The sequence below is a fragment of the Ruditapes philippinarum genome, unplaced genomic scaffold, assembly GCF_026571515.1.
Source record: "Ruditapes philippinarum isolate M1 unplaced genomic scaffold, ASM2657151v2 ctg1015_1_1_1_1, whole genome shotgun sequence".
Classification (NCBI taxonomy): domain Eukaryota; kingdom Metazoa; phylum Mollusca; class Bivalvia; order Venerida; family Veneridae; genus Ruditapes; species Ruditapes philippinarum.
In genome coordinates, this window is record NW_026859743.1 from 44,809 (window position 1) to 72,237 (window position 27,429).

The 27,429-nt window shown below is 32.6% G+C and overlaps 3 protein-coding genes across 7 annotated transcripts in view; 2 read left to right on the forward strand and 1 right to left on the reverse strand.

Moving 5' to 3' along the window:
* Positions 1–7,790, forward strand: part of LOC132757753 (serine/threonine-protein kinase ULK4-like) — a 52,086-nt gene extending 44,296 nt beyond the window's left edge. Inside the window, exons 12-16 of the mRNA XM_060749140.1 lie at positions 5,097–5,204; positions 5,592–5,699; positions 6,341–6,415; positions 6,898–6,986; positions 7,243–7,790. Coding sequence (XP_060605123.1) covers positions 5,097–5,204; positions 5,592–5,699; positions 6,341–6,415; positions 6,898–6,986; positions 7,243–7,312 — 450 coding nt within the window. The 3' untranslated portion in view covers positions 7,313–7,790. The remainder of the gene's footprint in view (positions 1–5,096; positions 5,205–5,591; positions 5,700–6,340; positions 6,416–6,897; positions 6,987–7,242) is intronic.
* A 546-nt stretch (positions 7,791–8,336) lies between these two features.
* Positions 8,337–27,359, reverse strand: LOC132757750 (integrator complex subunit 9-like). The gene is made up of 20 exons (XM_060749137.1): positions 27,230–27,359; positions 25,163–25,290; positions 23,889–23,958; positions 22,603–22,671; positions 21,887–22,026; positions 21,313–21,399; positions 20,447–20,567; positions 19,783–19,872; positions 18,821–18,865; positions 18,215–18,326; positions 17,595–17,775; positions 16,609–16,669; positions 15,120–15,162; positions 13,946–14,071; positions 13,022–13,077; positions 12,493–12,642; positions 11,474–11,659; positions 9,972–10,085; positions 9,351–9,407; positions 8,337–8,674 (listed from the first exon to the last, which is right to left on the reverse strand). Exons 1-20 carry the CDS (start codon positions 27,236–27,238, stop codon positions 8,555–8,557), a joined length of 1,965 nt encoding a protein of 654 aa, XP_060605120.1. The 5' UTR covers positions 27,239–27,359; the 3' UTR covers positions 8,337–8,554.
* LOC132757748 (acyl-CoA dehydrogenase family member 10-like) overlaps positions 27,339–27,429 on the forward strand; it is a 55,042-nt gene continuing 54,951 nt past the window's right edge. For 3 of the 5 annotated variants that reach the window (XM_060749134.1, XM_060749135.1, XM_060749132.1), the window contains exon 1: positions 27,339–27,393. The gene's annotated coding sequence lies outside the window, so the exon portion shown is untranslated. The remainder of the gene's footprint in view (positions 27,394–27,429) is intronic. The other 2 variants (XM_060749136.1, XM_060749133.1) reach the window with 2 other exon arrangements.

Consider the following 27,429-nt stretch of genomic DNA (forward strand, 5'->3'; position numbering starts at 1 on the left):
AGCGTTGGTTACACATTACCTTATGATCAATCTGGGGTCATTTATAGCCTCTCACAAGTCCAAAATTTTCTTGGCCATGAGGGGGACTCTGCCCCCCTTCAAACCCCCCAAACAGTAGGGGGCACATCCCCCTTCTGGCAACCCTCTGATGTATCTTTTGGTTGGGGGGCCACGCCGAAAAAGAGGTCACTTTTTTTAACAACATTTCTCAAACAAAAACAAGTGTTGCCTTAATAAGGCATTTTTTCACCATTTGAGACAACAAAAAAGGGGGGGGGGTGAAAAAGGCGTTAAAAGGCGTCTATATAATGTAATGGGTTAAATGGAAAAAGGCATGGTTGAAATAAGTAAGTATTAGTAGCTTACTTTACCTAAAATTGATTAGAATTAAATTACCAATTTTATTATCCAATAATGTGATTAATAAACGATCAGTGACACTCTTAAACCGATTTTTATAAAAATGACATAGTACTTTTAAAAAAACTTGTTTCTTAAAACATTTATTATATTTACTATCTTTTGAAAAATGCTTTGAAAGTAGGTAATGCAAAATAATGTGATGAAAATATTGCCGGGTTTCCTACGACAAAACAACATCTGCTTTTGAGAATAGAAAATTTTGACACGTTTTATTACGTTTTGGGTGTTCTTTCGAAAAATAAGGACGGCTTTTGGAGAAACGAAAAAACCATACGTTTAAATACGTTACTGTCGCAGAAAGGTTTTAGAGAATTTGAAATATGAACATGATATGAAAGAAATTATTTCTTCAATAAATTCTTTATTGTATTGGCCTTGCATAGATATACCGTAGATAAAAATGAATAGATAAATTGAAAATTGTGAAATTCATTACCCTAACTTAAATTTGGATGATATTTATTGAAAGGAAAAAAATTTTTATATGAAGATATACTGTATTTAATCTCATAATTTTGCCTGTTACATTCCATCATTTTAAACAACTTGTAAAAAATATTTGTGAAAGATTGATTAGGATTTGTCAGCTTAAAGTAATTAATTGTTTCAATCTTTAAAATTGAAGTCGGGGGGGGGGGGGGATATACATAAAAAAAAGCACATGCCAATTTTTTTGTGATATATATATATTTGCTAATTTTTATCATCCTCATGATATCAATACTGTCATATCAACTTTATGCTGATTGCAAATACAAAAAATTATGCAGTTAATATACATGTAGCAGGGTTTTTCTAAGGTTAGAAAATTGAGCTCATGTCTGTATGTAACAGTTTTTTTTGTTACCAGCTTATCTTAACTAATTTTCCAGTTGATTTTTGTATCTGGGTTTATTTTGAAACTCAGTCTTGATGTTTTTTCTCTTGCTTACAGTGTTTTATTGAAGGACTGTGCTCATGACTGTTGCACTTACAAACTTGCTTGCATGAATTCAGTTGGCCATATTCCCTAGCTATGAAAGATAAATCCCTGTCTAAAATCCAACCAAATTATTCCCCTTTCAAATGAACTTAAAGAAGGGACCTTTTAAAAAGACTTTGTATTTATTTATTCGATTTTTTGTTCAGAAACGGACAATTTTTCTTTACCTTTGTTTAATTTGCTTTCTATCTATATATGGTTCCTATGGTAAACATATGAGTTTTGATGGTAAACAATTGAATTTTCTGAACCGAAAGTAATCTAACACACAGCGTTGCTGTCATCACATGTAAACAATACATTAAATCGGTAAGAATATTGAGATATTTGTTTGACTATCAGTTATTAATATAGAAAACAACTATGTGTAGTTTTTGTGTATTGTTTTAATGTGTTTGTCTGATATTTTAGTTGTAAATATCATGTACGCTTAGTGTCGCTTCCATAGCAACCGAGTTTAAAACGTGAGCGGTAACTGAACGAGATATGGCAAAGCGCATGCTCGCGCACTGACTTCCGCTCTATCGAAATACTGCATATACGTATAGCGAAAGTTCGTAAGTGTGTTGTAGCATTGCTTAAGAGTTCAATGAAGAGCTCAGTAGTGAATTTATCTTAAAAAGAAAGGAAAAAAATCTTTTTGTCATCTTTTGTTAATGTATTATACTGTAATATTGACAAGATTATGCAAATATTTGAAGAGTATTAATTTTGATAGATATTAAAGGGCCTCAATGAGGGTTTTTGACAAGACTGAACTAGAAATATTGTTTTTAAAATTTGTGTATCATTTTATGTAGGTCTGGACCAATAACTTTTGTTTGTATTTTCAGATCATTCCCTCTTTTCTCAAAATTAATATCAATTTTGTATTTTAAATGTTACGGTTGTGCTAATAATCACACACAAAAAATTTAATTCTCAACACACTCTTTATTATCCTTTGAAAATATTTCAATTTTAAAGTGCTTCACTTGATTAATGTTAAAATTTCAAATTTTATATTTTAGGCTTTAGACCACATTGGAGCTGCTTTAAAGATAGGTCAAAAGTGAAGAATAAATAATTAGAAAAATGCTGATTTATTATTGTTATTTTTAACATTTCATAAATATTTTAATTAATATTCACTTACCATTACTTCTTGTATTATCCTATTTCTCAAAAATGTTACAACTTCAATTTAGACTTGTGCCATGCATGTACATATTGATTTTCGTTCACCCACTGTGTCAGCTTAAAGATTAATTTGGAAAGAAGATATGAAGTATATAGCTGTTATCTCACTGGGACACTCAAAATATTTTTCTTCAAGAGCATACTGTAAGCTTAAAGTGAATTTTAGTTGTATCAGAAGTGATTTTAGCATATAAATCGAATCACCAACTTGAAAACCTAGCTAAACATCTTTCTGTACATATTCACCTAAATTTTTTTTGGCCTTTTTTGGTTAAAATGAAATAAAAAAAAAATTTTATAAAAAAAATGATCAAATTTCATTGAAAAAATAATTCCATGCAAAACATATGTGTTAATACATAGGTTTACATAGAAAATAGCTCTTTTCATTATGGCAGGTGTCACTATGACTTTTTAAAGTTTATAGATTTTCATTGTAAAAAGTCTAATTTTTGTAAAATTTAAGATACATTGCAAAAGGAACATTGTCCTGTTATTTCATTTTGAACTCAGTCACAGCAACAGTATGGTTTAGATCAGAATCCCACATATCTTGCCACCCATCTGATGGTGGTATAATTGTTCCCCTTCCTAAACAAGGAGTCAATCCTCCTCCTCTTTTATACGGCAATGAGAATCCTCTTGTGTAGATCTTTTCCTACATAACATAGGCTTACTTTTGCTGTTGCTTAAACGAAGGTGGTTTAAATTTAGTAAATCATATACAATGCACTGTTAATAAGTAAGAACAATAGAAATGTATCATCTGGATATCAGGATATTCTTTTATAATATTTCTTTGCAAAAAAAAAAAATGCTATTCAACGTCTAAGTGATTTAATATAAACATTTATATGATGAAAAGTATTTTGTTCTAGAACACTTTTATTATTTGCTATATAGATATATGTTAATTTAGACCATGTATCTCACGCTTGCCAATAATATCCATCTATAACTATGTCTCCCAAAATGTTTGGGAGTCATATTGCTTTTGGCTTTGCCGTCTGTCCGTACAAACTCAAGTGACATTATAGTGTGGGTTAATACTTGAAAGGTCAAGGTCACTTAAGATGATAAAATATCTAGATATCGAGAGCATATCATTCTATTATATGTATATCTATAATGCCCACATCTCTGCCAAAAGCTTTTGTGACGGGCATATTTTGCGACAATGTTGCCCTTGTTTGGTATGTAATATCATCTAAAGGTCCTCTACCATAGCTGTTCAAACTTTGCCCCTTTTGTTAAAATCAGCCTGCCTACATAAATAACTGTTTGTCTTCAAGTGTGCACTTTGGGTTCAATGGCCCTCTTTTTAGCTCACCTGTCACAAAGTGATATGGTGAGCTTTTGTCATCGCTTTTCGTCTGGCGTTCGTCTGTCCGTAAACTTTACTTTAAACGACATCTCCTTATAAACCGCTAAGCCAATTTCATCCAAACTCCACAGAAATGTTCCTTAGGTAGTCAATTTTAAAATTTGTTCAAAGAATTTAATTCCAAGAAGAACTCTGGTTGCCATGGCAACCAAAAGAAAAAACTTAAAATATCTTCTTTCAGAAAACCGTCAGAGCTAGAGCTAAAATATTTGGCATGAAATATCATCTGGTCAGTGTCTACCAAGTTTGGTCAAATAAATGCCCTGGGTCAAGCCCCAGAGGGTCATTGATTTTCCTTATTTGTATATAGTAAAAAAAATTCTTTTAAAAGCCCAAAATAGCTAGAGTTTAGATATTTAGCATGAACTATCTTTTAGTGAGTGACTACCAAGTTTGTTTAAATAAAAGCCCTGGGGATAAAAAATTTTCTTTCAGCTATAGCTTAGATATTTATCATGAAACATCTACCAAGTTTGTTCAAATAAAAGCAACTGGGTTAAAATTGGCCCCGCCCTGGGCCTATATACAGGTGAGCGATTTCAGGGCCATCATGGCCCCCTTGTTTAATTATTACTTTACAATTTTAGTTAACAGTTGCACCGCAATGATTAGTATAAACTTGAATTACTTTTGTATGCACAGCATTGCGTAGTTGTTGTGTCTTTTTCCCCACGCTTCAACGAAACAGGCAAAGGTTGTACAATCATGTATAAAGTTGTACTATCTGTGGTTTTTGGAATTTTTATAACTTATTCATTATAATAAAACAATTATTGACTAGTGTATCATTGAATATGATAGTGATATTCACCGGCAGAAATTCATATTGACCTGGGCTATTGCCTCGGTCAATATGTCATCTGCCAGTGAATATCACATCATGTTCAATTGCACACTAGTCAATAGTTGTATAATATTGTTATTTTAAGAAAGGTTTGAACTGGTTTAAACCATTTAGCAATGGTTTCTTTCATACGCCATTCGGTTTAAAGGCAATATACCAACAGGTTTCTTTTATACTGAAATTTTGGAAGCATTCTTATTCAAAACTCAAACAATAATTTTTGCAGCAGAAACTTTAAAACCTGATAAATATTTAATACACAAGTATATATATATATGTTACAGGCTAAGAAAGCGGGTGGAGAGGCTGCCAGCAAGGATACTGAGGATGCTGAACATTTACTGTTACAGAACAAAGCTCTGACAGATCTAACAAGTTTACTTACACAACTGGTATACTTTAACATGTTTTTTTACCATCGTTTACATGCTATTTATGTTTTTCTTTCCCCCTTAAAATAGTCATTACATTGTTGTTGTTATTCAAACAAATAACATGATTATTCAAGCAAAAAACTTGTCCCAGCGAGTCACGACATTAATCTTTAGTTAGCTTGTGGCAACTTAATTTTACCCATGCAGTCTGTCCTGTCTGATCATGGTCTGCACTGTTCACTATTCATTTAGTACATACTTTGAAATTTTCCACTAAAATGATTAATGGTTAAGTCCGCATTAAGATATGGACAAGTCCATTTAAGATTTTTAGTGTGGTAAGGGTTAACTAACTACTGTTATAATGATTATATCTTAATTTATGTAATTTTAAATATTTTACAGTTAACACACGAGGATGGGGACATCCACGACCCAGCTTGTAAATGTCTGTCCTTGTTGGTGCAGCTGTTTGGTGGGGAGCACAAGGAGGCTATGAGTCCAGAAAATATGGTTAGAAGATTTTATATTATAGTTTATGTTAATTTTCATGTTCAAAATATGTTTCAAGTCAAAGTTATGTATATATTTATGTTTCTAGGGGTTAAAAGGTACATTATTATAGTTTTTCAATATTTGAGCTTTAAATTGGGTAATATTTTACCTCAATCTATAAGTCATCTTATAAAATCATTTAAAACTGTAAGGTGACTTGACTATCTATGCTGAAACTATAGTCAAGTGTTTCATATCTTGGTTTATATGCCAATTTTAACACATTTTTGGTAATACTACAGTGGTCAGTCCTTCAAATTGACTTCCCTGGATAACTTACCGGTTACTACCAATTTCTTAACAAGTGACTGACTACTCGTTCCACATGATTTCTAAAACAGCTGTGAGAGACAAATGACCATTAGACTTAATGTCTGAGATCAATTGTCACAAAGAAATTTCTCTTCACTCAAAGGTTGAACCAGTGATCCCTGGATTACAAAATCCGATGCTCTCCCTATTAATTGTCAAAAGAACTAGAATTGTACTTTAGATCGGTTATAGAAAAAGTTACAAGCTCTCTTCACAATAAAGCTCAAATGACTTCTTACACATAAAATGTTTGCAATACTTTACTGTTATTCAATGTTTAATTACAGGATTACTACAGCAAAGCTCTAAAGAAAGCTGATGCCAAGAAACAGAAAGTTTTGTTAAGGATAATCAAGAGACTAGTATGTATCTTATATTTTATCGTAATTTTTACTTCATATTAATTTATACTTATATTAACTGCAAGGGAGATGACTGTCAATGCTTCAATGCATCATTTTGTCCATCTGCAATTTTGTTAATTTTAAATTGCTTTTATGAAGAAAACGTTTGTAATTTTGTACCCCCTCATAAGCAAACACATAGTCTAGTGTTGTATTTTTTCCTCAAAAGGTATACCTCTGTAATATGGCTGAAAATTCAGATAAACTTCACAGCTCATTAGTTGTTATCTGGAACTCGGAAAATGTGGATTTTTTCAAAGCTTATCCCTGTTACAAACAAACTTTTACTGTTATAGCTTCACTGTGCACTACCAGCCACAGTAGGTTAGTCAGTATGTTGCGCTTATTTTTGAAGGTGTAACTGTAAGCTGTAATTTTCACTTTACAAACCTTAATGTAGGAATATTAAAAATTTAAGTATGTTACAATTACATTTTTAGGTGAGTACGGACAAGTCTCATAGGGAGTCAATGAAGAGTAACGGAGAAGGTCTCGCCAACACTATCACAAGCCTAGTAAAAACAGCAAGGTAAGTAAAGAAAAATATAGATTCTATAGCAAACTTTTTGTGATAAAAAAACAACAGTATATCTCTAAATGCTTATTAAGTAACATTCATGCCTTTCTATAGCAAAACTTTGTGGTAAAGTAAAAACAAATAGCAAATAGACAATGGTAATTGAATTTCAAGCTCAAAAATGTATTTTTTCCTATATAAATCTGTAATAAAAATACTTAAGTTTTTTTAGATATTAAATATATGTAAACAAATTGTCTGTTTTCAGTTCCCATGCAGATGTTTCATTATCGTCTCTCGCAGCAGAAATTCTCAAAATGACTGGACATCTTAAATGATCTTCTTGCCAGCAATTCTATGGAAAAATCTCATTGAAGTCAACTGCATGGAAATGATCTCATTGTGTAAAAGACCGAGTCCTTCCTTATCATTGGTCAATTTCAAAATGTAAATTTGAATTTACCCAATGACAAGGCGTGTTACAAAAAGTTAATCAAGATCCTCAAAATGAAAGACAATTGAAAAAGGGACGATTGTTGCCAGGAAACTGTGTATTTGATGAAATATTCTGCTGTTCATGTCAAAAGTAGGCTATATAGTTGGTAGATAGTCAAAGTAATCTCAGTTCTTTTTCAGATATGTAAAAAATGGGCTGATAAGAGTTGTTGTGTATGTGTTATGATAAATGTTTATTCATTGAATTTATTAGTGATTTGGTTTGAAATTACCAATCTTCAATGCCAATATTTTATGTATGTCTGTTTTATATAATGTATGATGTATCTGTGATGAAAGTAAAATTAAGAAAAGATTTAACTTCTTTCTGATAATGATATCTTCTCCTTGTTAAATCATAATTTCTATCTTTATCTCATTTATTACTCTGAGGTGACTTCGAAATCTTTTACTGGTGGGGAAAGACGTCCGGATGCCATTTTGTGCATTATTTGAGGCACAAGCTGGACACTTGGATAGATTCAACCTACCATTAGCTTGCAAATAAGTACAAGTAGGAATTTGGACTGAACCATGGACCTTTTAGCTAGAGGCAAACTATAATTTAGAAACATGGTACCGACTCAAGTATGGTACCCATATGCAAGCTTAAGAAAAATACTATCAGGGGACACAATTTGAGAGAGGAATATAGTGTATAGTGTATATATGTTTGTTTGTTTGACTTTAAGAAGGATTCTCACTGTCATCGAAAGCCCACCATTTCCTTCTTATATTTCTATATCAGTCACCACTTTAAAAAAACAAGCAAAATGAATATAAATACTTATTTACACAAATGTACAATGATATATGAAATTGAGTTGAGAAAAAAATAAAGGATTATTTCAAAACCAAAACATACAACAATTTTCACATTTTATTGATAGAAGCTGCACCTTGGAAAGCAAGTTCTATTTATGTTACAAAGGTCTTTCCTGGCCCCACATCTCGGCACCATAGCTTCACTTTTATGTTCCTTCTGTATCACATTGCACAATTTAATTTTCTGATTTCCACCTTTACAATAAATGTAAGCCCTGCAAACATTTCAACCTTTCAACAACTGGCATTGTTTATCTGGGTTATAATTTTTGTAAGCACTGTAATAAAGTATCTCTGATCTTAATCCTCACTGTTTCGTCTCCACCACACATGATATGTGTAGACCCTTGCTCCACTTGTATAAGTGTGTCATCATTGGGCTGCAAAACAACAATAAGATTACTGTATTATTCTATTTCTGGATGAATTCTCAATAATATAATCAATTAACAGATTCCATACAAGAATTATTGAAAATGTTATACTGGTTAATCATGGCATGTCATGGGAGTTCATTTTTGTAATAAATGTTTCTTCATAAATACAACACAACCTCTGTATAGCAACCACCCTTTTGGTTTGGAGACAAAGATTGTGGTTGTTGCAAAGATGTGTTGCTTTACATAGTTTGAATTCATTATAAAATCTTACATTGGGAAAAAAATCATACTGTTGTTATAGAGAGGTGATTGCTCTACAATGGGCAGCTCTGTATAGACAAACGAAACTGTACATATACAGGTTGATCTGTATGTAGTAATTAATGGGCTTATAGATGAAATAAATGTCAAAATAGGCAAAACAATACTGTACATTACACACACAAAATACAATCTATGTAGGACAACCCTTTAAGAGACAACTATTTTGATTGCTGCTGAAATGTATTGCTTTACACAGTTTGAATTTATTGTAAAATCTTACAAAGGGAAAAAAATCATACTGTTGTTGAAAAGTAGCAACTGGGGTTATGGATGAAATACAAATGTAGATGTCAATTTAGACAAACAAAACTGTACATTACAAATATGCCGTATTATATACATGATTACACACCAAATGAATGATAGATCCATCATCGCTGTCCTCCAGTTTGATGTCTGTGATACCTTGCTGTAACAATAACGGTAAAAAATTCTAAACATATATCTACAAATTACACACTTCAAAGTATCAAGGATTAAATCATGCACACTGTCATATTTTTATTACAATGCATTTAAATTGCAAGGCATTTGTGGGAAAGAAACAAGAAATTAAAAAAAAAAATGTCTTAAACTGAAATGCAAGAGGAAATTTTTCTTCTTGTTTTGGTTGAGTTTTATAACACACCAACACAGAATAGGTCATATGACGACTTTCCAGCTTAACTAGTGGAGGAACATTGTAAGTGCCCTTCCGTGGATTATTTCAGGCATGAACAAGCACCTGAGTAGAACCACCTACGTTCCGTTAGCAAGCTGGATAGCTCTCTCACATGAAAGAATCCAAAGTCCCTGTCCTACGAAGATTTGAACCCACGGCAGTTAGGGGCAAGTGGCAAGAGCATTTAGTTTGGCTAGAGGTCTATATGGTTGGCAACTATTTTACAGGTTTGCAAAAACTAAACAAAAAATTTTATACTGATTGTACAGACATGCTTAATAGATAACTAAAATCACATAAATGAAAATAAACCTTTGAGAGTGTATCAACAAACACTTTGGTATTTAGACTACCAAATATATATGATTTTGGTTTCACTGGCTTGTTCCCAGTCCTTGTTTTCTTCATTTCAGGACCAGACAATGGCTGAAAATAAATTTCAAACAGTAAAATTCACCATTATCTTGGTAACACAACAGTCAATTCAAACATTCCCAGCTATTTATGAGCAAAATAGTAAGGGTCAACAGAAAGTAAAACTAGAAATGTGTCCATAGGACACGGGTGCCCCCACTGCGCCACTGTTCTGTCAATCTTATGACTCTAGGTCAAATATTTTTTTGAAAACTAAAAATCTTTTACTAAGTAAAGGGCAAGAACTTTACAAATACTGAATAAATCCACAAGCAAACCCCAAGGTGAGTAAGTACACATGCTGACCAACATTCTTGTAAACTTTCAGGCCTACAAGTGAAATACTTTTTGAGCTATGCATGAACAAGTTGAAAATTCCAAATTTATACTACTGTAAGTCAAGGGCAATAACTAACGAAACTGAAAAAAAAATCCACATGCAAAGTCCCAGGTGCAAAGCTTCACAGTGATGTGAATCATCATTCCTGTAATTTAGTGATGTTGATCATTATTCCTGTAAAGTTCGTTGATTCTAACTCAAGCACTCAAGGAACAAATAACAACATAATGAAATGGTTTTTACTAAGTAAAGGGAAATAACTCTACAAATACTGGATAAATCCACACGCGAAACCCTAGGTGCAAAACTAAATATGCTGAGCAATGTTCCCGTAAGGTTTAATGACTAGGTCAAATCCTTTTTGAATTACATGCCACACAAGTTGAAAATTGCAAAAATTTTATAAGTCAAGGGCAATAACTCTAAAAATACTAAATAAATTCAGACGAAAATACCCAGGTGCACAACTAACACATGCTGATCAACATTCCTGTACAGTTTCATGACTCTAGGTCAAATACTTTTTGAGTAACATGCGACACAAGTTGAAAATTGCAATATTTTACTAAATCAAGGGCAATAACTCTAAAAATACTAAAAATATCCAGATGAAAATACCCAGGTGCACAACTACACATGCTTATCAACATTCTTGTAAAGTTTCATGACTAGGTCAAATACTTTTTGAGTTACTTGCGACACAAAAGAGAACGGACAGACGGAAGGAAGTATGGACGGACGGAAGTACGGACGGACGGACAAGGGTAAATGTAAATGCCCGCCACTAAAGTGGGGGCACAAAAACTCAATTCAATTTCCCCGTACATCATAGTGACTGAGACAGCTGGGAATTCAAGTAATACATTAAATATAGGTAAGTGGTACATGTATGTTATGTGAACAAAATAAGCTTTTTATCATTTTCAGTATACTTTTGAAGTAGTAACACTATTATCTTCTTTCCAACAAAGATATAATAAAAGTTTACATTATATACATACACTGTATTTGTTGTGAAGAAGTTCTGTTACAATTGTTTCTTTAACAAACAAAAACTTACCTCAAGAACATATTTGTTGTCCTTGACAACCAATGAGGCATTCACCATGGATATTGCTGACCCCGGCCTTATTTCAACTGGTACAAGTAATGCAGCTAAGCTGGGATCCAGTTCAATGCACTCAAACTTCCTCTTTACAGGGAGAGTGATTACCTCCCCTTGTTTATAAGTAATTGGGGAAGACTCCTAAAAATGAATTAATAGACTTGTTATATTGTTGCACCAGTTCTTTAACAAAGAAATTTTTTCCTAAAATATCAACAAAATATTTTTAAATTTGTTTCCGTACAAAGCCTGTTAAAATGTGCAGTACACCTGAAAAAAAAAGAGAAGTAGAAAAGCCAGTGGCTGCTTCGGACCGATAATACATGGATTGCTGACTGTGTGGGTTCAAACACCGTCAGGGCAAGCTGTTGTTTCTGTGAGCAAGAAACTTTACACTCATTGTTTAGTACTGGTTGGTTCCAGAAACAGATTCAAGAGTGTTCCAATAAGGTTATAGCTACCAACACAATCAACCTAAGAAAATTAAGTATAAACTATAAGTTGATGATTTACAGCTGCCTTTCAAGCAAGGAGCCTGTAATACTGATTTCATTGTCATGGGTATGATAGGGCAAGAAAATAACCTCTTCCAAAATAAAGAAGAGCACTGCATGTGTTGTAAACACTCGTCTGTTAGAAATTAACAAGGGGCAAAAAATATAGCTTGCAGAATAATGTCTCTAGTTAAACTACTGTGCCATGTCCTGATAAGCAAGCATTCTAAGTTCCAAATTGTTTATATAATGGGCTTTATTAAAGTTTTTTCCATGCTGACGAATGCAACTATGATGAAGAAATGACAATAGCTCTGCTTTTTCTTCAAAACAGATGAACTGAAAAATGACACCCCAGCCACCAGTTTTTCCTGGCAATAACATACAAGCAAAGATAACCAGTAAAATGTAAGTTAACTCGTAATATGAAAGGAAACATTGAATGAGTGTCCCCACTCTTCACATTTCTGCTATACTCACCGAGCTGATGACCAGGTCTGGTCTCTGTGACACGTTGACAGGTGGCACGGTGTAGCTTTCTGCAACCACCAGATGCTGGGGTCTCAGATCTTTGACAAGTTTGTTGGCTTGAGAAAAGCTCAGACTTGTGTCTATTGGACGATAACAAACCTGAAACAATATGGAAACAAATTGTGAATACTTACACGGCTAACTTTCCTTGCTTTGAATTCGTTACTGTCAATAATTATCTTAAAGGTTTCAAAATGTAAAACACTACAATTCAACTGCAAATAGTACCTAATCTTTAAGGGTGCACAGCCAGACTTTATACTGACTGCAAAGACAAGCTCTTATTTAAATATCCATCTGATTTCTAACAACAGACCAGTCAGATTTTGGACTTGAAATTGCCCACATGTGAATTTCTGACTCCAACAATTTTGCAGTTTCCTTGACAGGACTCGAACCTAAGACCTGTCTGTCCTGAAGTGCATGCCCTTCCACATGACCTCTACTTCTTTCATTAAACAAATACTGACTGACTTACCCTCATTTGTAAAGGCTGAAATGGACCAAGTGCCTCTAAATATGGGAAGTCTGGCTCTGAAATAGTAAATTTGAAAACATTTCACTGTTTTATTTAACAATTATCATGACAATAAAATAATAAATTACTTATTTTGAGTCATTAAGAAACCAGGGAAAATTGCCAAATAAAAACACAGTTTCTTGGTTCAGAAAAAAACAACATGTTGATCACTGGATTGTCAACTTTTGAATACATTGTACCTCTATATCTACATGGTTAAGATCTTGTCATCATTTGCCAATGAAAATTGTGGGTTTGAATCCAGCTAGAGACATTATTTCATTTGAAAAGGCCATCAATCTAGCTCATAAAAAGTCTGCCTTCCTAATCGAATATGCATGTTGTGGAGAGGCACAGGACATCAGCAGCTAAAAAGAAAACCGAAACTTGTATCCTGCAGACCAGCTGCTGATGTTCTGACTGAAGCAAAGAGAGTAGCCCACCAAAGTAGGCAGAGACAGCATGGGGCCTTTATATATAAGACAGCCCTTTGCTGGCAACAATAGGAGGGCTACCTCGCCTTATCATTATTATCTCAGGTTGGTGTACATTTAGGTGCCCATAGCCCGCTGTACAGTGACCTAATTTCAGCTCAAAATTCATATCTCTGGCTAACTGCATGAATGTAAATTATCACCACTTTGTGCTTAAATGCTTTAAACAGCATGGCTGGTGATATGTCAGGGATCCATACGTGATGCCTCAAAGGACAGATGGATCCACATTGAACAAACAGATGGAAAGTCTGCAGTTCTACTTCTTTTCATGCTTCAAATAAGTACAGAGGAGCATCTGAGGTCTTAATATATCAGGAACAGTAATCATATAACCTTCACAAAGTCAGAAGTCAGTAGGACTTAAAACCCCATTTCTAACACTTACCTGTGAATATAATTGTGTTGGTTGCTGATTTTCCCCACAGTTCTATGAAATGTATGACATCACCCATTCTCAATGAAGGATGACCAGTAAACACTATACATGGACATTTAAAATCATTCTGCATATCTGAAATTATTCAAATGTTGTAAAAACAAATTCATTTTCTGTCTTAATGATATAACTATCATATTTCCTTTGTTTTCCTAAATACATGTATACCAGGCATGTAAACTAGTTTTGCTTTCAGCATTCATCAATAATACTTCAATAAAGAAAGTACAGTTTTCATGAAAATGATTCTACTTTATTTAAATGACATTGTGCTCATTTTTTTGCTGATTAGTAATAAATGTATATTCCTAAAGATTGGCTATTATAATGGTGATTGACAAATAACTGATATTTAAAAAAAAATGTTTATATACAATATAAAACAACCTTAATTATAAAAAGAGTGCACCACTATTTTTTCAGAATTGAGCGTACAGTAAACCAACACAATCTAAATGATATTTAAAGAAGTGACTGTTGGTCTTGTGAAGTATTGTTTACTTACGCATCGTAAAATATAAAATTGACTGATCATTTACACTTGGATGTGCATCATGCCACTTTAATTAATAAATTTCCAGCTTCTCAAAAGATTAATACTAAACCTATTACTTGGATTTGCCAAGCTTTGAAACAGTCATTTGGAACTTGAGGGAGTTCAATATCAAACTTAATATAATTTAGTGATATTAAAGTGACATTATGCTCATTTTTTCATTGTCAAATTGACTTTATTTGACTACATGTTTCATATAACTGGTCGTTATAATGGTGATTGACCAACACATGATATTTGAAAATGTTAAAAAATAAGGGTAAAAAATAAATCTACTTAAATATACAAAAAGAGTGCCCCACTCTTTTTATGAAATGAAAGTAACGAATACATTCCGATGGATAATTACACACATTTCACAGGGCTTAGTGAGTTATTTATCGTTCATGTGAAGTAAATTATAAAGTTGAAAGGAATTATGAGAAAATGTAAACTTATTTTGACTTTCACCTGTTCACTCTATATCTACCCATGGATGGGCATAATGTCACTTTAACTTATTTCTCATAAAACAAGCCGAGCCTTGGTATAAATTTACTTGGCACTGTAAATCATGTTTTAACTTACCATGGATATTTTTGTAGTGCCTGAGTCTACCAAGGCTAACAAGCTGCAAAATAAAATAACAAACAGTATAAACAATTTGGAAGTGAGCATAAGCCATGCAAAATTTTTATTCTAACACGACCCGCATTTTTCCCTATTGAACATAGAAGAACCGAAAGTGTGTATTATTATGCTATAAAATCACTGTCTGACGTTCTATATTTAGATATGTGACGTAATCGTTATACATGTGACGCAACCACTAAAAATGTGATGCGCTGACAATAAGTACGGAAACAAATCAGGTGCCATTTATCTAATTATCATGTGCGGCAGCATTTATTTGTTGATTTGTTAGAATCGAAATAATATATCCTAATCGGTGATTTTATTGCTTGATAACATCACTGTTTGTCGTTCGGATGCACATCATTATATCACTCGGGCTACGCCCTTGTGATATAATTCCCTGCATCCGAACTCCAAACAGTGATGTTATTGAGCAATAAAATCACAGTTTGGGATATATTATTTCTTAAGTAGAGCTTTAAAAACATGACGTAGAGAGGTTAAAATGTTTACTATTTTTCCTTTGCATATTTTGCTTCAGAAACCAATAAAAAAAACTCGTTCTTTAGAGACAAAGGCAAATATGAGTTTAATAAAAATTATATGATGGTTTAAAGCATGTAAGATGCTTATCATCCTAATAAAGAAGTGCTGAATGTGAAATTATTTGACATAAAAGTAGCAGAACATAAACAAAGTAGTATTTTGACTTCCATACAATATATTTAATCACTACAACTGTACTTTTTGTCAAAATGCAACACAAGAAAAAGGTGGTTTCAGTAATAAGCTAATGATAAACAATTTGAGCCGCGTCACGACAAAACCAACCGGTTTGCGACCAGCATGGATCCAGACCAGCCTGCGCATCTGCGCAGTCTGATCAGGATCCATGCTGTTCGCTATCAATTTCTCTACTTGTAATAGAGTTGGTAAGCAAACAGCATGGATCCTGATCAGACTGTGCGGAAGCGCAGGCTGGTCTGGATCCATGCTGGTAGCAAACGCACTATGTTGGTTTTGTCGTGACACGTGGCTCATTTGTAATCTATTAACAGAATGCCAAAAATAAAAAGATTTTAAGAAAAAAAGATGATAGCTGTCAGTACCACAGCATGTTTGACTTTCTTATTGCTTGAAAGTAAAAACAAGAGCAGGCATAATGTAAAGATTTGTTGGCCAAAAACAGCAATTATTCCGTCAAAATCCATAATGACCTCCTGTTATACTCTCAAAAAAGTGGGTTATGTTTTAACCAATTCCACCAAACTGAAGTGTGACACTGATGCCTGAGTGAATAAAATAGCTCTCCCTATTCTATGAATAGCTGAGCTAATAAAAGTGTTTCTGAAGCATAATGAACTGTAGCTTAAGCATTGTAAGATTAAACAGTACTACATGTACATGTACCAGGGTTGAAATAAATTATGTTATATTTTACCTCAGCATGTGGGAATGGAGGTTCTGGTAAATAAACTTTTGACTGTTTTGATGAAGAGAGCCTGGAATTATAAAAATAAATCTTCATACATGATTCACTATCTACACAAAGTGGTTTTTTTCTCCAATAATCAAACTAACACTATTTCACAAATAAGTCACCAAATGTATAAAACATAAAGCATAAAACAAGAGCTGTCCATAGGAAAGCATGCTTGACTATTCACAGTGCATAGTAGTAAAAACAAGAGCTGGAATACATAGAATTTCCTTAGTTAGAGACCTTTTATTCTGCTCTCCAATAAGTGTGTGAAGTTTCAATACATTCCCTTTAGTAGTTTTGGCTATACCAACTTGTAAGCAAAAACTTTAACAAAGTGTAATATTGACTCTGACGCCTTGGTGAGTACAATAGCTCTCCCTATTATTCAAATAGTTGGGTATAAAACTATAAAAATTCATATTACAAACCATTCTTTGAAAACAATTATCATCACAACTGAATATGTAGGTGTAACTAATTTAACTGAATATGTATGAGTAACTAATTTGACTGAATATGTATGAGTAACTAATTTGACTGAATATGTATGTGTAACTAATTTAACTGAATATGTATGAGTAACTAATTTAACTGAATATGTATGTGTAACTAATTTAACTGAATATGTATGAGTAACTAATTTAACTGAATATGTATGAGTTACTAATTTAACTGAATATGTAACTAATTTAACTGAATATGTATGAGTAACTAATTTAACTGAATATGTATGTATAACTAATTTAACTGATTATGTATGAGTAACTAATTCTAACTGAATATGTATGAGTAACTTATTTAACTGAATATGTATGTGTAACTTATTTAACTGAACATGTATGTTTAACTAATTTAAATGAATATGTATGAGTAACTAATTCTAACTGAATATGTATGAGTTACTTATTTAACTGAATATATATATGTTTATCTAATTTACGTACCATTCTCCAAATATATTTGAGTAGGCCAGTGTACTGTCTGAGACTGGGGATATAAAGTACATAGGAACTGTGCTCAATCCACAACTATCCAAATGTCCGGACAAACATTCAAAAAGGTCGTAGGTCACACCAGATGGGTAACATGGCACTAAGACATTTCCTCCATTCTTTATAGTCGCAGCTGAAAGATAACCCATTGTTAAAAGGGCCATATTTCTATTCCATGACAAATGCAGTAAGAACTATTATTGCATGTATTGACCTTTATTAGGTTATTTACATGGATTAAACATGCCATTTGCAATGTATAAATTACTTTCTTTGTTCACTTGACAATATTTTATTTATTGCCATGATGTATGCAGATATTTTATTCATAAATTTTGGCATGCTACTTTAAGAAATTCAATAGTGCGAGACTTAATGATAAGTCTGTACCAAGATTACTACGATCAAATGCTAACTTTTCTACCATTAATGTTCACTTCACCAACCACCTGAATAGTCCACCAGACTTGTTTATTAATTTCCAACAGGAAAAATGATTTCTCAACTACCTTCAGCATATGTCAGTTTTCTGATCAGACAAAAAAACAACAAATCTACATTATGTAACATACCGGCATTAACACAGAACTCTCCTATCATGGAATCAGGATTGGTCAAGGGAGTCTGTGTCAATGAACTCATGATCAAAACATCACTGTGTCGCAGAGGCGCTTGATCTATTGGCTAAAATAAAAACAAATAGTTACAGTCACTTAAATTTCAAAAACTAAATGTTTTAAAAGAGACCTTGACTTCCTCCTTTATAAAAACCTAAAGGATAATGAAAGCACCATATAAATATTTCAATACATAAATTAATGGCTATTATGTTTAAAGTTACATATAAATAAGTTCCACAATATGAATGATAATTTTATTATTTCATCAACATTGTTTTTTCTGTTGTTTTTTTTAACTGGGTTTAATGTCAGACTGGCGCTCTGAACTCATATTGAACTTTTCTGCTTTACACAAAGAGGTTAAAAAAGGCCTTAGGTTCAAATTATTTATTATTTCGGACACAAAAACGACCAAAAGCTAGTTGAATAGAATTTTAACAAGAAAGAATTCAAAGTCCCTAGCAGTATTTCTAACATAAGTATTGAGTGGGAAGTCAGCGACTGTACGGGGAAAGGTAAAATTCCATGCTAGAATATAGAATAATGTTAAAGTTATACCTTTGGATGTGTGGTGAGCGTTGATGACCCTGATACATAACAGATCTGAAAATAAGAAATCATTAACTAACCGTGTTTTCTTTGCTAAATTAACACACTTTTTAATATTTTTTTTATTTGCAAGGTGATTATTATTGTTTGAAAATGACAAAAATAGTTTACACTTAATTATAAAATGGACATTTTTTTAAAAATAAATGTCTCTAATACAATACACAGACAGAATTGATTTGGATATGCTGATAAAGTTATGTAATAATTCTAAATAATTGAAATTCATTATAACTCACAGGTATGCTCAACTTTGACTATTTATTTAATGTTCTTTACTTAAATTTTGGATGCTGAATGCCTTCAAAATTGATAAAATTACACAGAAATAAAATTTGTTAATTTCTTAAAAACTTTGACATTCTACCATTAATTATAACTTATACATATACTATAACATATATACTGTCAGCACAAACTATTTGTAAAACTGGGAAACTTTTCTACTCATCCCTCTTTTGGTATTAACAGACAAACCTGTGTTAAATGCCACTTCTTAATAAAGACATCCCCACAAATAAAGGCAAGTTTTTGACAACCCTTCACTGATTAAATGGAATATTTTGTTTTGTTTGTTTGCTTGAATTTACGCCTTTTCCCAACAGTATTTCAGTCATATAGGCCGGTAGTTTCCTAACCATTGTTCCTGGAGAGTTAAACCTGTACTACACTACCTTCTTCCGCGCTAAACTACCAAAGCATCTCCCGGGGATCGAACCCACGCCAGAGAGGTAACTGGATTAGAAGTCATCGACTCTTACAACTCTACCACGGAGGCGGTTTAAAATGGAATAAAGCAACCTCCAAATAAAGACCACTTGTTTTATATAGTACATTATCAATTTTGTCTATCACTTATGTGGGCATTGTTCACAGATTCGACAGTAATTTTATCACACAGTTGTACATACCTTTTCATAATCAGAGTGTATGACCCAGTTACAACTACCCAGTGAGTACCCTGAACTACATGATGTAGCTGTTAATGCACCAAATATATTCTGAAATAAAACAATCAAATATATATAATTAGGCCGCAGCAGGCTTGCAGATATTTGTTAAATTTTAAGAAACTTAAATAAATCCAAATGTTTCAAGTGCAGACCTTGTTTTTGAGTTATCTGCCCTTGAAGGTAGGCAAAATAGATTATAAATATTTCAAACAAAACATTCATGAAAATTAACATGGTTCTAGAGTTAACAATGATCCATATACATTTAAGATAACTCATTTAAAACAATGTAAAAATACAACAGGATAATTCCTCACCTTAGTTCAGTAATGGGTTAACTCCTTTTAAAGGAGTATGTTCAAACATAATGAAAATCGGCCAAAATTTTGATTTTGATAAAACTTGAGCATATGACACAAAAATGTGTCCAAAGTAAGTTTTTGTTGAGTTTTGTATTACTTTTTCCAATTTGTCATTTTTTTAGGCTCTTTACTTGCCCCCATTGTAATGTATTTTGACCTCATATTAATATTTGAGTTACCCAGTTACTGCACTAAGGTGACTAAATATCTTCATACATCATCGCAACATTTTTATAATTTGTTGTTTTAGATATGCTTACTTTTTTCTCATTGAAGCCAACAACCTGTACCCTGGAAAGACAGGACTCTATATCTTGTAGTGTGTAACATTTCTTCCAGACCTTTGGGTTAATTGCATCTCTTAGGGGCAATGGTAAACTTCTAAAATATCAGAAAAGAAAACATTTGCATCTTAATTACAAATATGTGTCAGAACAAATATAGGGATTCTAATGCCAAGTGACTATATTTAACTGGAGGTGATTTTTTTTTTTAAAAAAAAGTCTCACAACAGCAAAAATTATCACATCGGGCAATTTCAGTTTGATAATCTTTGAAAATTTGGGGGGAAAAAAAGAACAATATGGAGAAAACATTTGCTTTCATTCAAAACAATTTTGTCATTTTGGGAAAACACCCTAATTCTGCCTTAAATTTATGAGAAAAACAAAAACAAAACAAGAGCTGTCAGTAGGACAATGTGCTCGACTATTCTCAGTGCTTGATATTAAAACATGAGCTTGAATAATGTAGAATTTTCTTATTTTAAAAAGGGCAATCATTTTGTCAAATTCATGTAAGAGATATGAGCTTTGGATATTGACCTCCTATTATGCCTTTAAATCAGTGTGTGAGGTTTCAAATCAGTAGTTTTGGAGATACCGTATAACACTCAAATACTGAACCAAAGTGTGATGCCCCAGTCAAGCTAACAAATCACTTATATGCCATTATCTGCTTAATGCTTATTTTCTGAAATGGACAATAAATCCTCCATGCGAGGGAGCAATTCAGCTATGTTCTATAAATAAGTTTTACTCATCTTTGCCATAATGACCGAAGAAAAAAGAAAGACACGAAAAAGTCCAACAAATATTTCAACAACACATGTTCATATTGTTCTTACTTTATAATGTTATCATTCTTCCAAAGACTGCAAGCTTTTGTTCTAGGTACTCTGTCTACATATGTCACCATCTCTTTCATATACTGTCTAAAATATATAGAGGATATTGAATAATTGTATACTTAATTCTAACTTTGTTGAATAAAATCATAATATGTCAGCCTCTATTTAGCAAGTTTAATAAATTTAGGATTGAATGTACATGACTACAATATTTCATTTATCATATATCCAAAATTGTTTGTTTGGGTTTTACAACACACTGACACAGTATAGGTCATTTGGCAACGCGCAAACTCAGTTGCCCGTCTGTGCATTATTACAGGCACGAACGAGCACCTGAGTAGAACCACCGACGTTCTGTAAGCTAGCTGGATAGCTTCATCACATGAAAAAATCCAAAGTCCCTCTTAGGATTCGAACCCACAGCGGTGAGCGGCAAGTGGTTTTAAGTCAACGACCTTAAGTCAACGAGTGGTTAAGGTCGTTGACTTACAACCACTCGGCCACGGACACCCCTTCATATATCCAAAATAAACAAAAATCATTACTGTATAGTTGAAACAACACTTACTTTCCAATCTGTAGTGTAGGATCTGTACAATATATGGATCCTTTAAACCCGGTGTACTCGGTAATATACGGTAGTGCCAGCATGCACGAGGAATTAGATAAAAGTATCACATCAACTTGTGACAGGTCGACAATCCTTGTCTAAATTGAAACACAAACAAATTTAATTAATATTACACAAAAGATGCCTGTCAAACATAAGAAAATAATTGTAACATTTTTTTCAATTCTTGTCTACACTGAAATTTAACCATATTACATAATTATGTAAAAGGTAGGTAAAAACAATCACATTTTTTTCAAATCAATTCATCGATTCTATTTTAACTTTGATAATTCTAATTTAATAATTTTATTTTTTTAACTTCTAATTGTACTGCAAAGCCATTATCAACATCAACATATTTCCATTTTCCCTATAAATAATCTATAGAAATTATAAGGCATAAATATGCATTAAACAGTCATACCTGTGAGGGAGAGACAATACTTGATACTAATTTGGAGGTTATTTTTTATTCCATTTATAAATGAAGGGTTATAAAAAAGTGGCCTTTATTTGAAGAGTTTTCTTTATTCAGAGTTGGTGTTAAATACAGGTTTGACTGTACTTTGCTTTATTTCTTTCCAAAATGGTAATTTTGTTTAATATTTGTAATATATAAATAAATAGTAATTTAAAATATCAATTTATTGGTTTAATTATAGTCAAAATACCTCAGGGGGAGAGAATTCTAAAACACCATTTACGAACACCCTTCCACTGCATTCCTTTAACTCTTTGCTCTGTCAAATATAAACATGTGTATGTATAAATGTATTATTGCATATTACAATCAGAAACAGAAAATACATGAATAACAAGCATTTGATAGTATTGCGGGCAATACAGTAGTCCCCTACCGGTCCCTCAAAAAGTTCTTTAATTGTCATACACTCCTGTGTATTGCCATTTATAATGAATTTGAGGATGAAGTCTGTATTTGAAAATATCAACCACAAAACATAATAAAATAAGTTTGTCTATATCACAGTAATGTGAACCTTGTCATATTATTACGATGTGGGATTTTAAAGTAAATCCTATTAGGAATGAAGAAGTTGGAGTGAAAATACCAGTTTCTCGAAAAAAATCTAAGTTCAAGGGGGACATAATTCTGGAAATATTCTTGCTAGAGTATTTAACCTTCTCAAAAATGTCGAGTGATAATAAGAAACATATATATGAAGTTTGAAGTAGATACATTAGGAAATAAAGAAGTTATTTAAAAAAGACAACATTTTTTCCCCTAAAAAATCTAAGTTCAAGGGAGGTAATACTGATATTTTTTGTGCTAGAGTTATAAACCTTGTCACATATGATGTGGTTGATGACCAGAAACTTATATTTAAAGTTTGAAGTAAACACCTTAAGAAATAAAGAACATATAGTGAAAAAGCTGAAAAATTTAAATCAGAAATCTTGAAATTCAGGCTATTTTGTTGCCATAGCAACCAGAATTTTCAACATAGGAAGAAAAGAAAAGATGTGCATAATCTCCAGACTGCCATCTACCCATATTTCAAGTTTCATAAAAATATTTTCAGTACTTTTTGAGTTATCACTGGATCCAGTTTATGTGTTAAATTTGCCATATTTTCAGACTATTTGTTGCCATAGCAACCAGAATTTTCAACATAGGAAGAAAAAAAAAAGACGTGCATAATCTCCATACTGCCATCTATCCATATATCAAGTTTCATAAAAATATTTTCAGTACTTTTTGCGTTATCGCGGGATCCAGTTTTGTGGACGGACGGACTGACAGACAGACGGACAGACAGACGGACGGAGGGTAAACCTAAAGTCCCCTCCGGTTAAACCGGTAGGGGACTAAAAAATATTCATACAGTTACAACATTAAATGGAAATCTAGCTCTTTGATTAACTGTCACAAAATCAGTGTGGGGTTCCATATTTTACAAATATTGAATGTGATTAAAATAAACAAGAAGTAACTTACAAGTTCTTCCCCTTGTTTACCAAACTTCTCTGTGGCCAATAACCAGTCTGAAAGCTGACTTAAACGTGATCTGAAATAGTAGATGTAGATTGAAACACCTATAAAAACTTGAAGGTGACAAACACTACCTATACATGCTTTTTAACAATTAGAAGAAAAGGCTTTAGTATACAACTTTGAAATTTGAAATACATATCCCTAAACACATGTCCCATGTCTATTGCTGAAATCACATTTAAAGACAAACTTAATGCCGGCTTTCGCTGCTACTGAATACATTCCACTTATATCATGTTTTTTAAAAATAAACTTTCTTATATTTGGCTTTTGATGAGTGAATCATGTGTATTGTGAAATAGGCAAAAATCAAAACACAAATATTTATGCATTGATACATGACCCAGTTTGTAAACTCTGAAATGTAGCAGTAAATAACAGTATCAGTATGGTTTAAACACTATGCTTATAGAATGATTGGGTGTCAATTAAGAATCAATTAAGAACACTTATAATAAAAATAATAATAATAATGAAGACTTTATTTAAAGAGGCAACATAGTTGGGCAAGCCCAGTCTTCTCTTTGAGCCTCTATCAAAATGTAAATATATATCGTTACAAACAAATGAATTATATAAACAAAGAAAACTTATATATACAACATAGAAAAGTTGAGTTATTGAAAAATGCATTAACAAAATGATTATAAACATTTGAAAGTATGAAATTATACATTACAAGAGACATACATTACATATATGTGTACAGGACCAAGAAACCCTTCTTTGTAGAGGCCGAATATACATGTAGGCTGCTTCCCCATCCAAACTAGCCTCTTTTTTCCGTCAGTTTGGTCCTCAAAATTCCCCAGTCTTTTGAAATTTCCCATAGAATTTAGAACAAAATTAAATGATGGTATTGAATTAAGGACTTATTAGTATTTCCCAGTGCTTTTTGCTTTTCTATTTTAAAGAACTTTTTTAAAGTTTGTTTTAAATTTGAGACCCCTTTTCCAAAAGCATGCCAAAATCACGCATATTTTCCCCAAGAAAAAGGCTGAGGCCCCTTCCCCAAAAATGGTGTTTTTGCCCTGGTATATGTGTGATATTAAAACAAAGCTAGATTGTTCGATGCCCACCAGAGAACGCTTATCAAGTTTGCAGATGCTTGTCATATGTCCCACATGAATTTTAAGGATTTAATCTATCATAGCATTTTCTTCCTCCAATTCAGGAGAGTGAAGGTTGTAATAGCTGTGATGAGATTGATAACTTACCCACAAACTAAAGGTAAAGGTAGAAAGCTGAGAATCTGTGTGAGATCAAGGCCACAGTCTAACATCAATGTTACCCCTTTAAAGTACAGCACAAAACATGGCTTACTAGGGTTGTTTGACAAACAAACCTGAAAAAAAGCATCCAAAATTTCAATTAAACTCTGAGTTAAGTCAAACCATATTCATATAGGAAGTTAAGACTGACAGTCAGTTTATACCTTGTTAAACTTCTATTTGAAAGATGTTAATGTAACATAAATAATAAGATTTAAAAATGTATTAAATATACCATAAAAAAACATGAAAACACATAGTTCAAATCTGTTTGTGTTAGCGCAATAGCATATTATTATGAGTTAACATTCTTTTGTGATTTTACCATCATTTTCACTTTGCAGTAAAAAATATAAAAATCCATCCATCTACAAGGTAGATCATGAATAATCATTTCACCTTTAGAAAACATTAAGCATGAAAACATTAAACATTTTACAGTATCATATAGGGAAGTCAAAGGCCTGGCCCCCGTTTTGCTTGCTTTTCCTGCAAAATTGAACTTTGACTTACTTGACAATTAACAGTTTTAAACTTTTTATCTGAACAGAAGCATTTCTTGATTTATCCATATGACATTTATATAGTAAATTTCTTAACATTTCCACTTGTCCCTACAGGCTGTGTGAGAGAAAATTCTATAGTGTGAAATGTCTTGTAAGTTGTAAAGATGATTAGTCTGGAAGTAGCTTTATAGCGAGCTCGACGAGCTGGCCCAAAGGGCCTGCTCACAAAGCGAGCTTTACGGTAACGCGAGTACCTGCTAAGTGATGGTTTTGAAAACTTTCGTCCGAAAAACCGAATTGGACACATCGCAACTTTTCGTATTTAAAGATAATGATAAAAAATGAGGAATTCTGACTGATAACGGATGTGTAGACTGGTCACCCGCGCACGTCTATGGGAACCATAATTGGACAGGGAACCAGAATAAAGGAAGCTGTGTATAAAATATCGAATGACAGTTTTAAAACGGAAAATGTAAAATGAAAATTGAAGGCGCCATTTTGTTTGAAAAATCTGATAACTAAAAACAATTTTTTGTCGAATTTTGTTGTGAAAACTATCTAGAATGAAAGAAAATGGTCTAACTAAATAAATGAATCCGAACACCAATATCTTTTATTCAGTCATTAACACTGTACAGACGTTAAAAGTATTGTTTACATGACGTCACATTGTAGCGCCAAACAGCACGTGCAAAACAATCAAATCAAGTACGCTATTTTAATGTTGCAAATGTTTTAAGTTTTACATTTATTTCACTTTTAATAATCTTTATTTTGCTTGAAAAATTATAGAGTGAAATAAAATAAACAAACAAAGTTTTATCAACGTTTTCAAAACTCGTTATTCATTTAACGACAGGGGCGCAGCCATATTTAACACAGTACGTGTGACGTCACACGCACTCGTCACTGCATTTGAAATAAAAATGAGCAATTATTTCATACTTTTTCACGTTAAAAGTACATCGAGCTCGCTTTGAGGCTTTGCCTTTTTCATATTATTTAAAGTTTTCAGGAGAAACTAGGTTATAGTGGCCACTTACACATGTATGCAAGAAAATAGAGAAAATAAGAATCATTTTCCCCTGATGGAAGTCCAAAACAACAATATTGAAAATGTTGCAGACTCATGCCCCCCAGCACCCGCTTATGCAGGATTAAACATTAAAACATAAAAATGTTGAAATTATCCGCAGATGTGTTCATATGGCGGTTATCATGCAACATTCAATTTGACACTCATGCCATTACATGAAAAGCGGCGTATGGTCCCCAAGTAAGAGAAAGTGTGTGCCTTTAATTAGAAAACAATGGTCGGAACTAAGCAAACTAGAATTGTGAAAGGGGATCAGAGGTTATGGAGCCTGCATATCACAGATAAACTTATGAAAAAAAAATATGTTGATTCTAAAACCTTTCTGAGATAAATTTGAAGTGTCATGAAATAAAAAGATTAAATATATCATCTATTTATTGTAAGAAATAAAAACTTAAATAAATATACCAGTTTCATTTTTGTAAGTGCTGTTTATTTGCTAAAATAAGATTTTTATGAAAGTGTTAAATTAAAATCATGGGCGCCGCCATATTGGAATAGTCAATGTAACGATTGTTAGAATTTATGGAGACACCGGTCTAGAAAACGACCTGGTTGGCCTGAGTTTACAAGTAAACAGTTACTTTTTGACAATTTGAGAATTTATC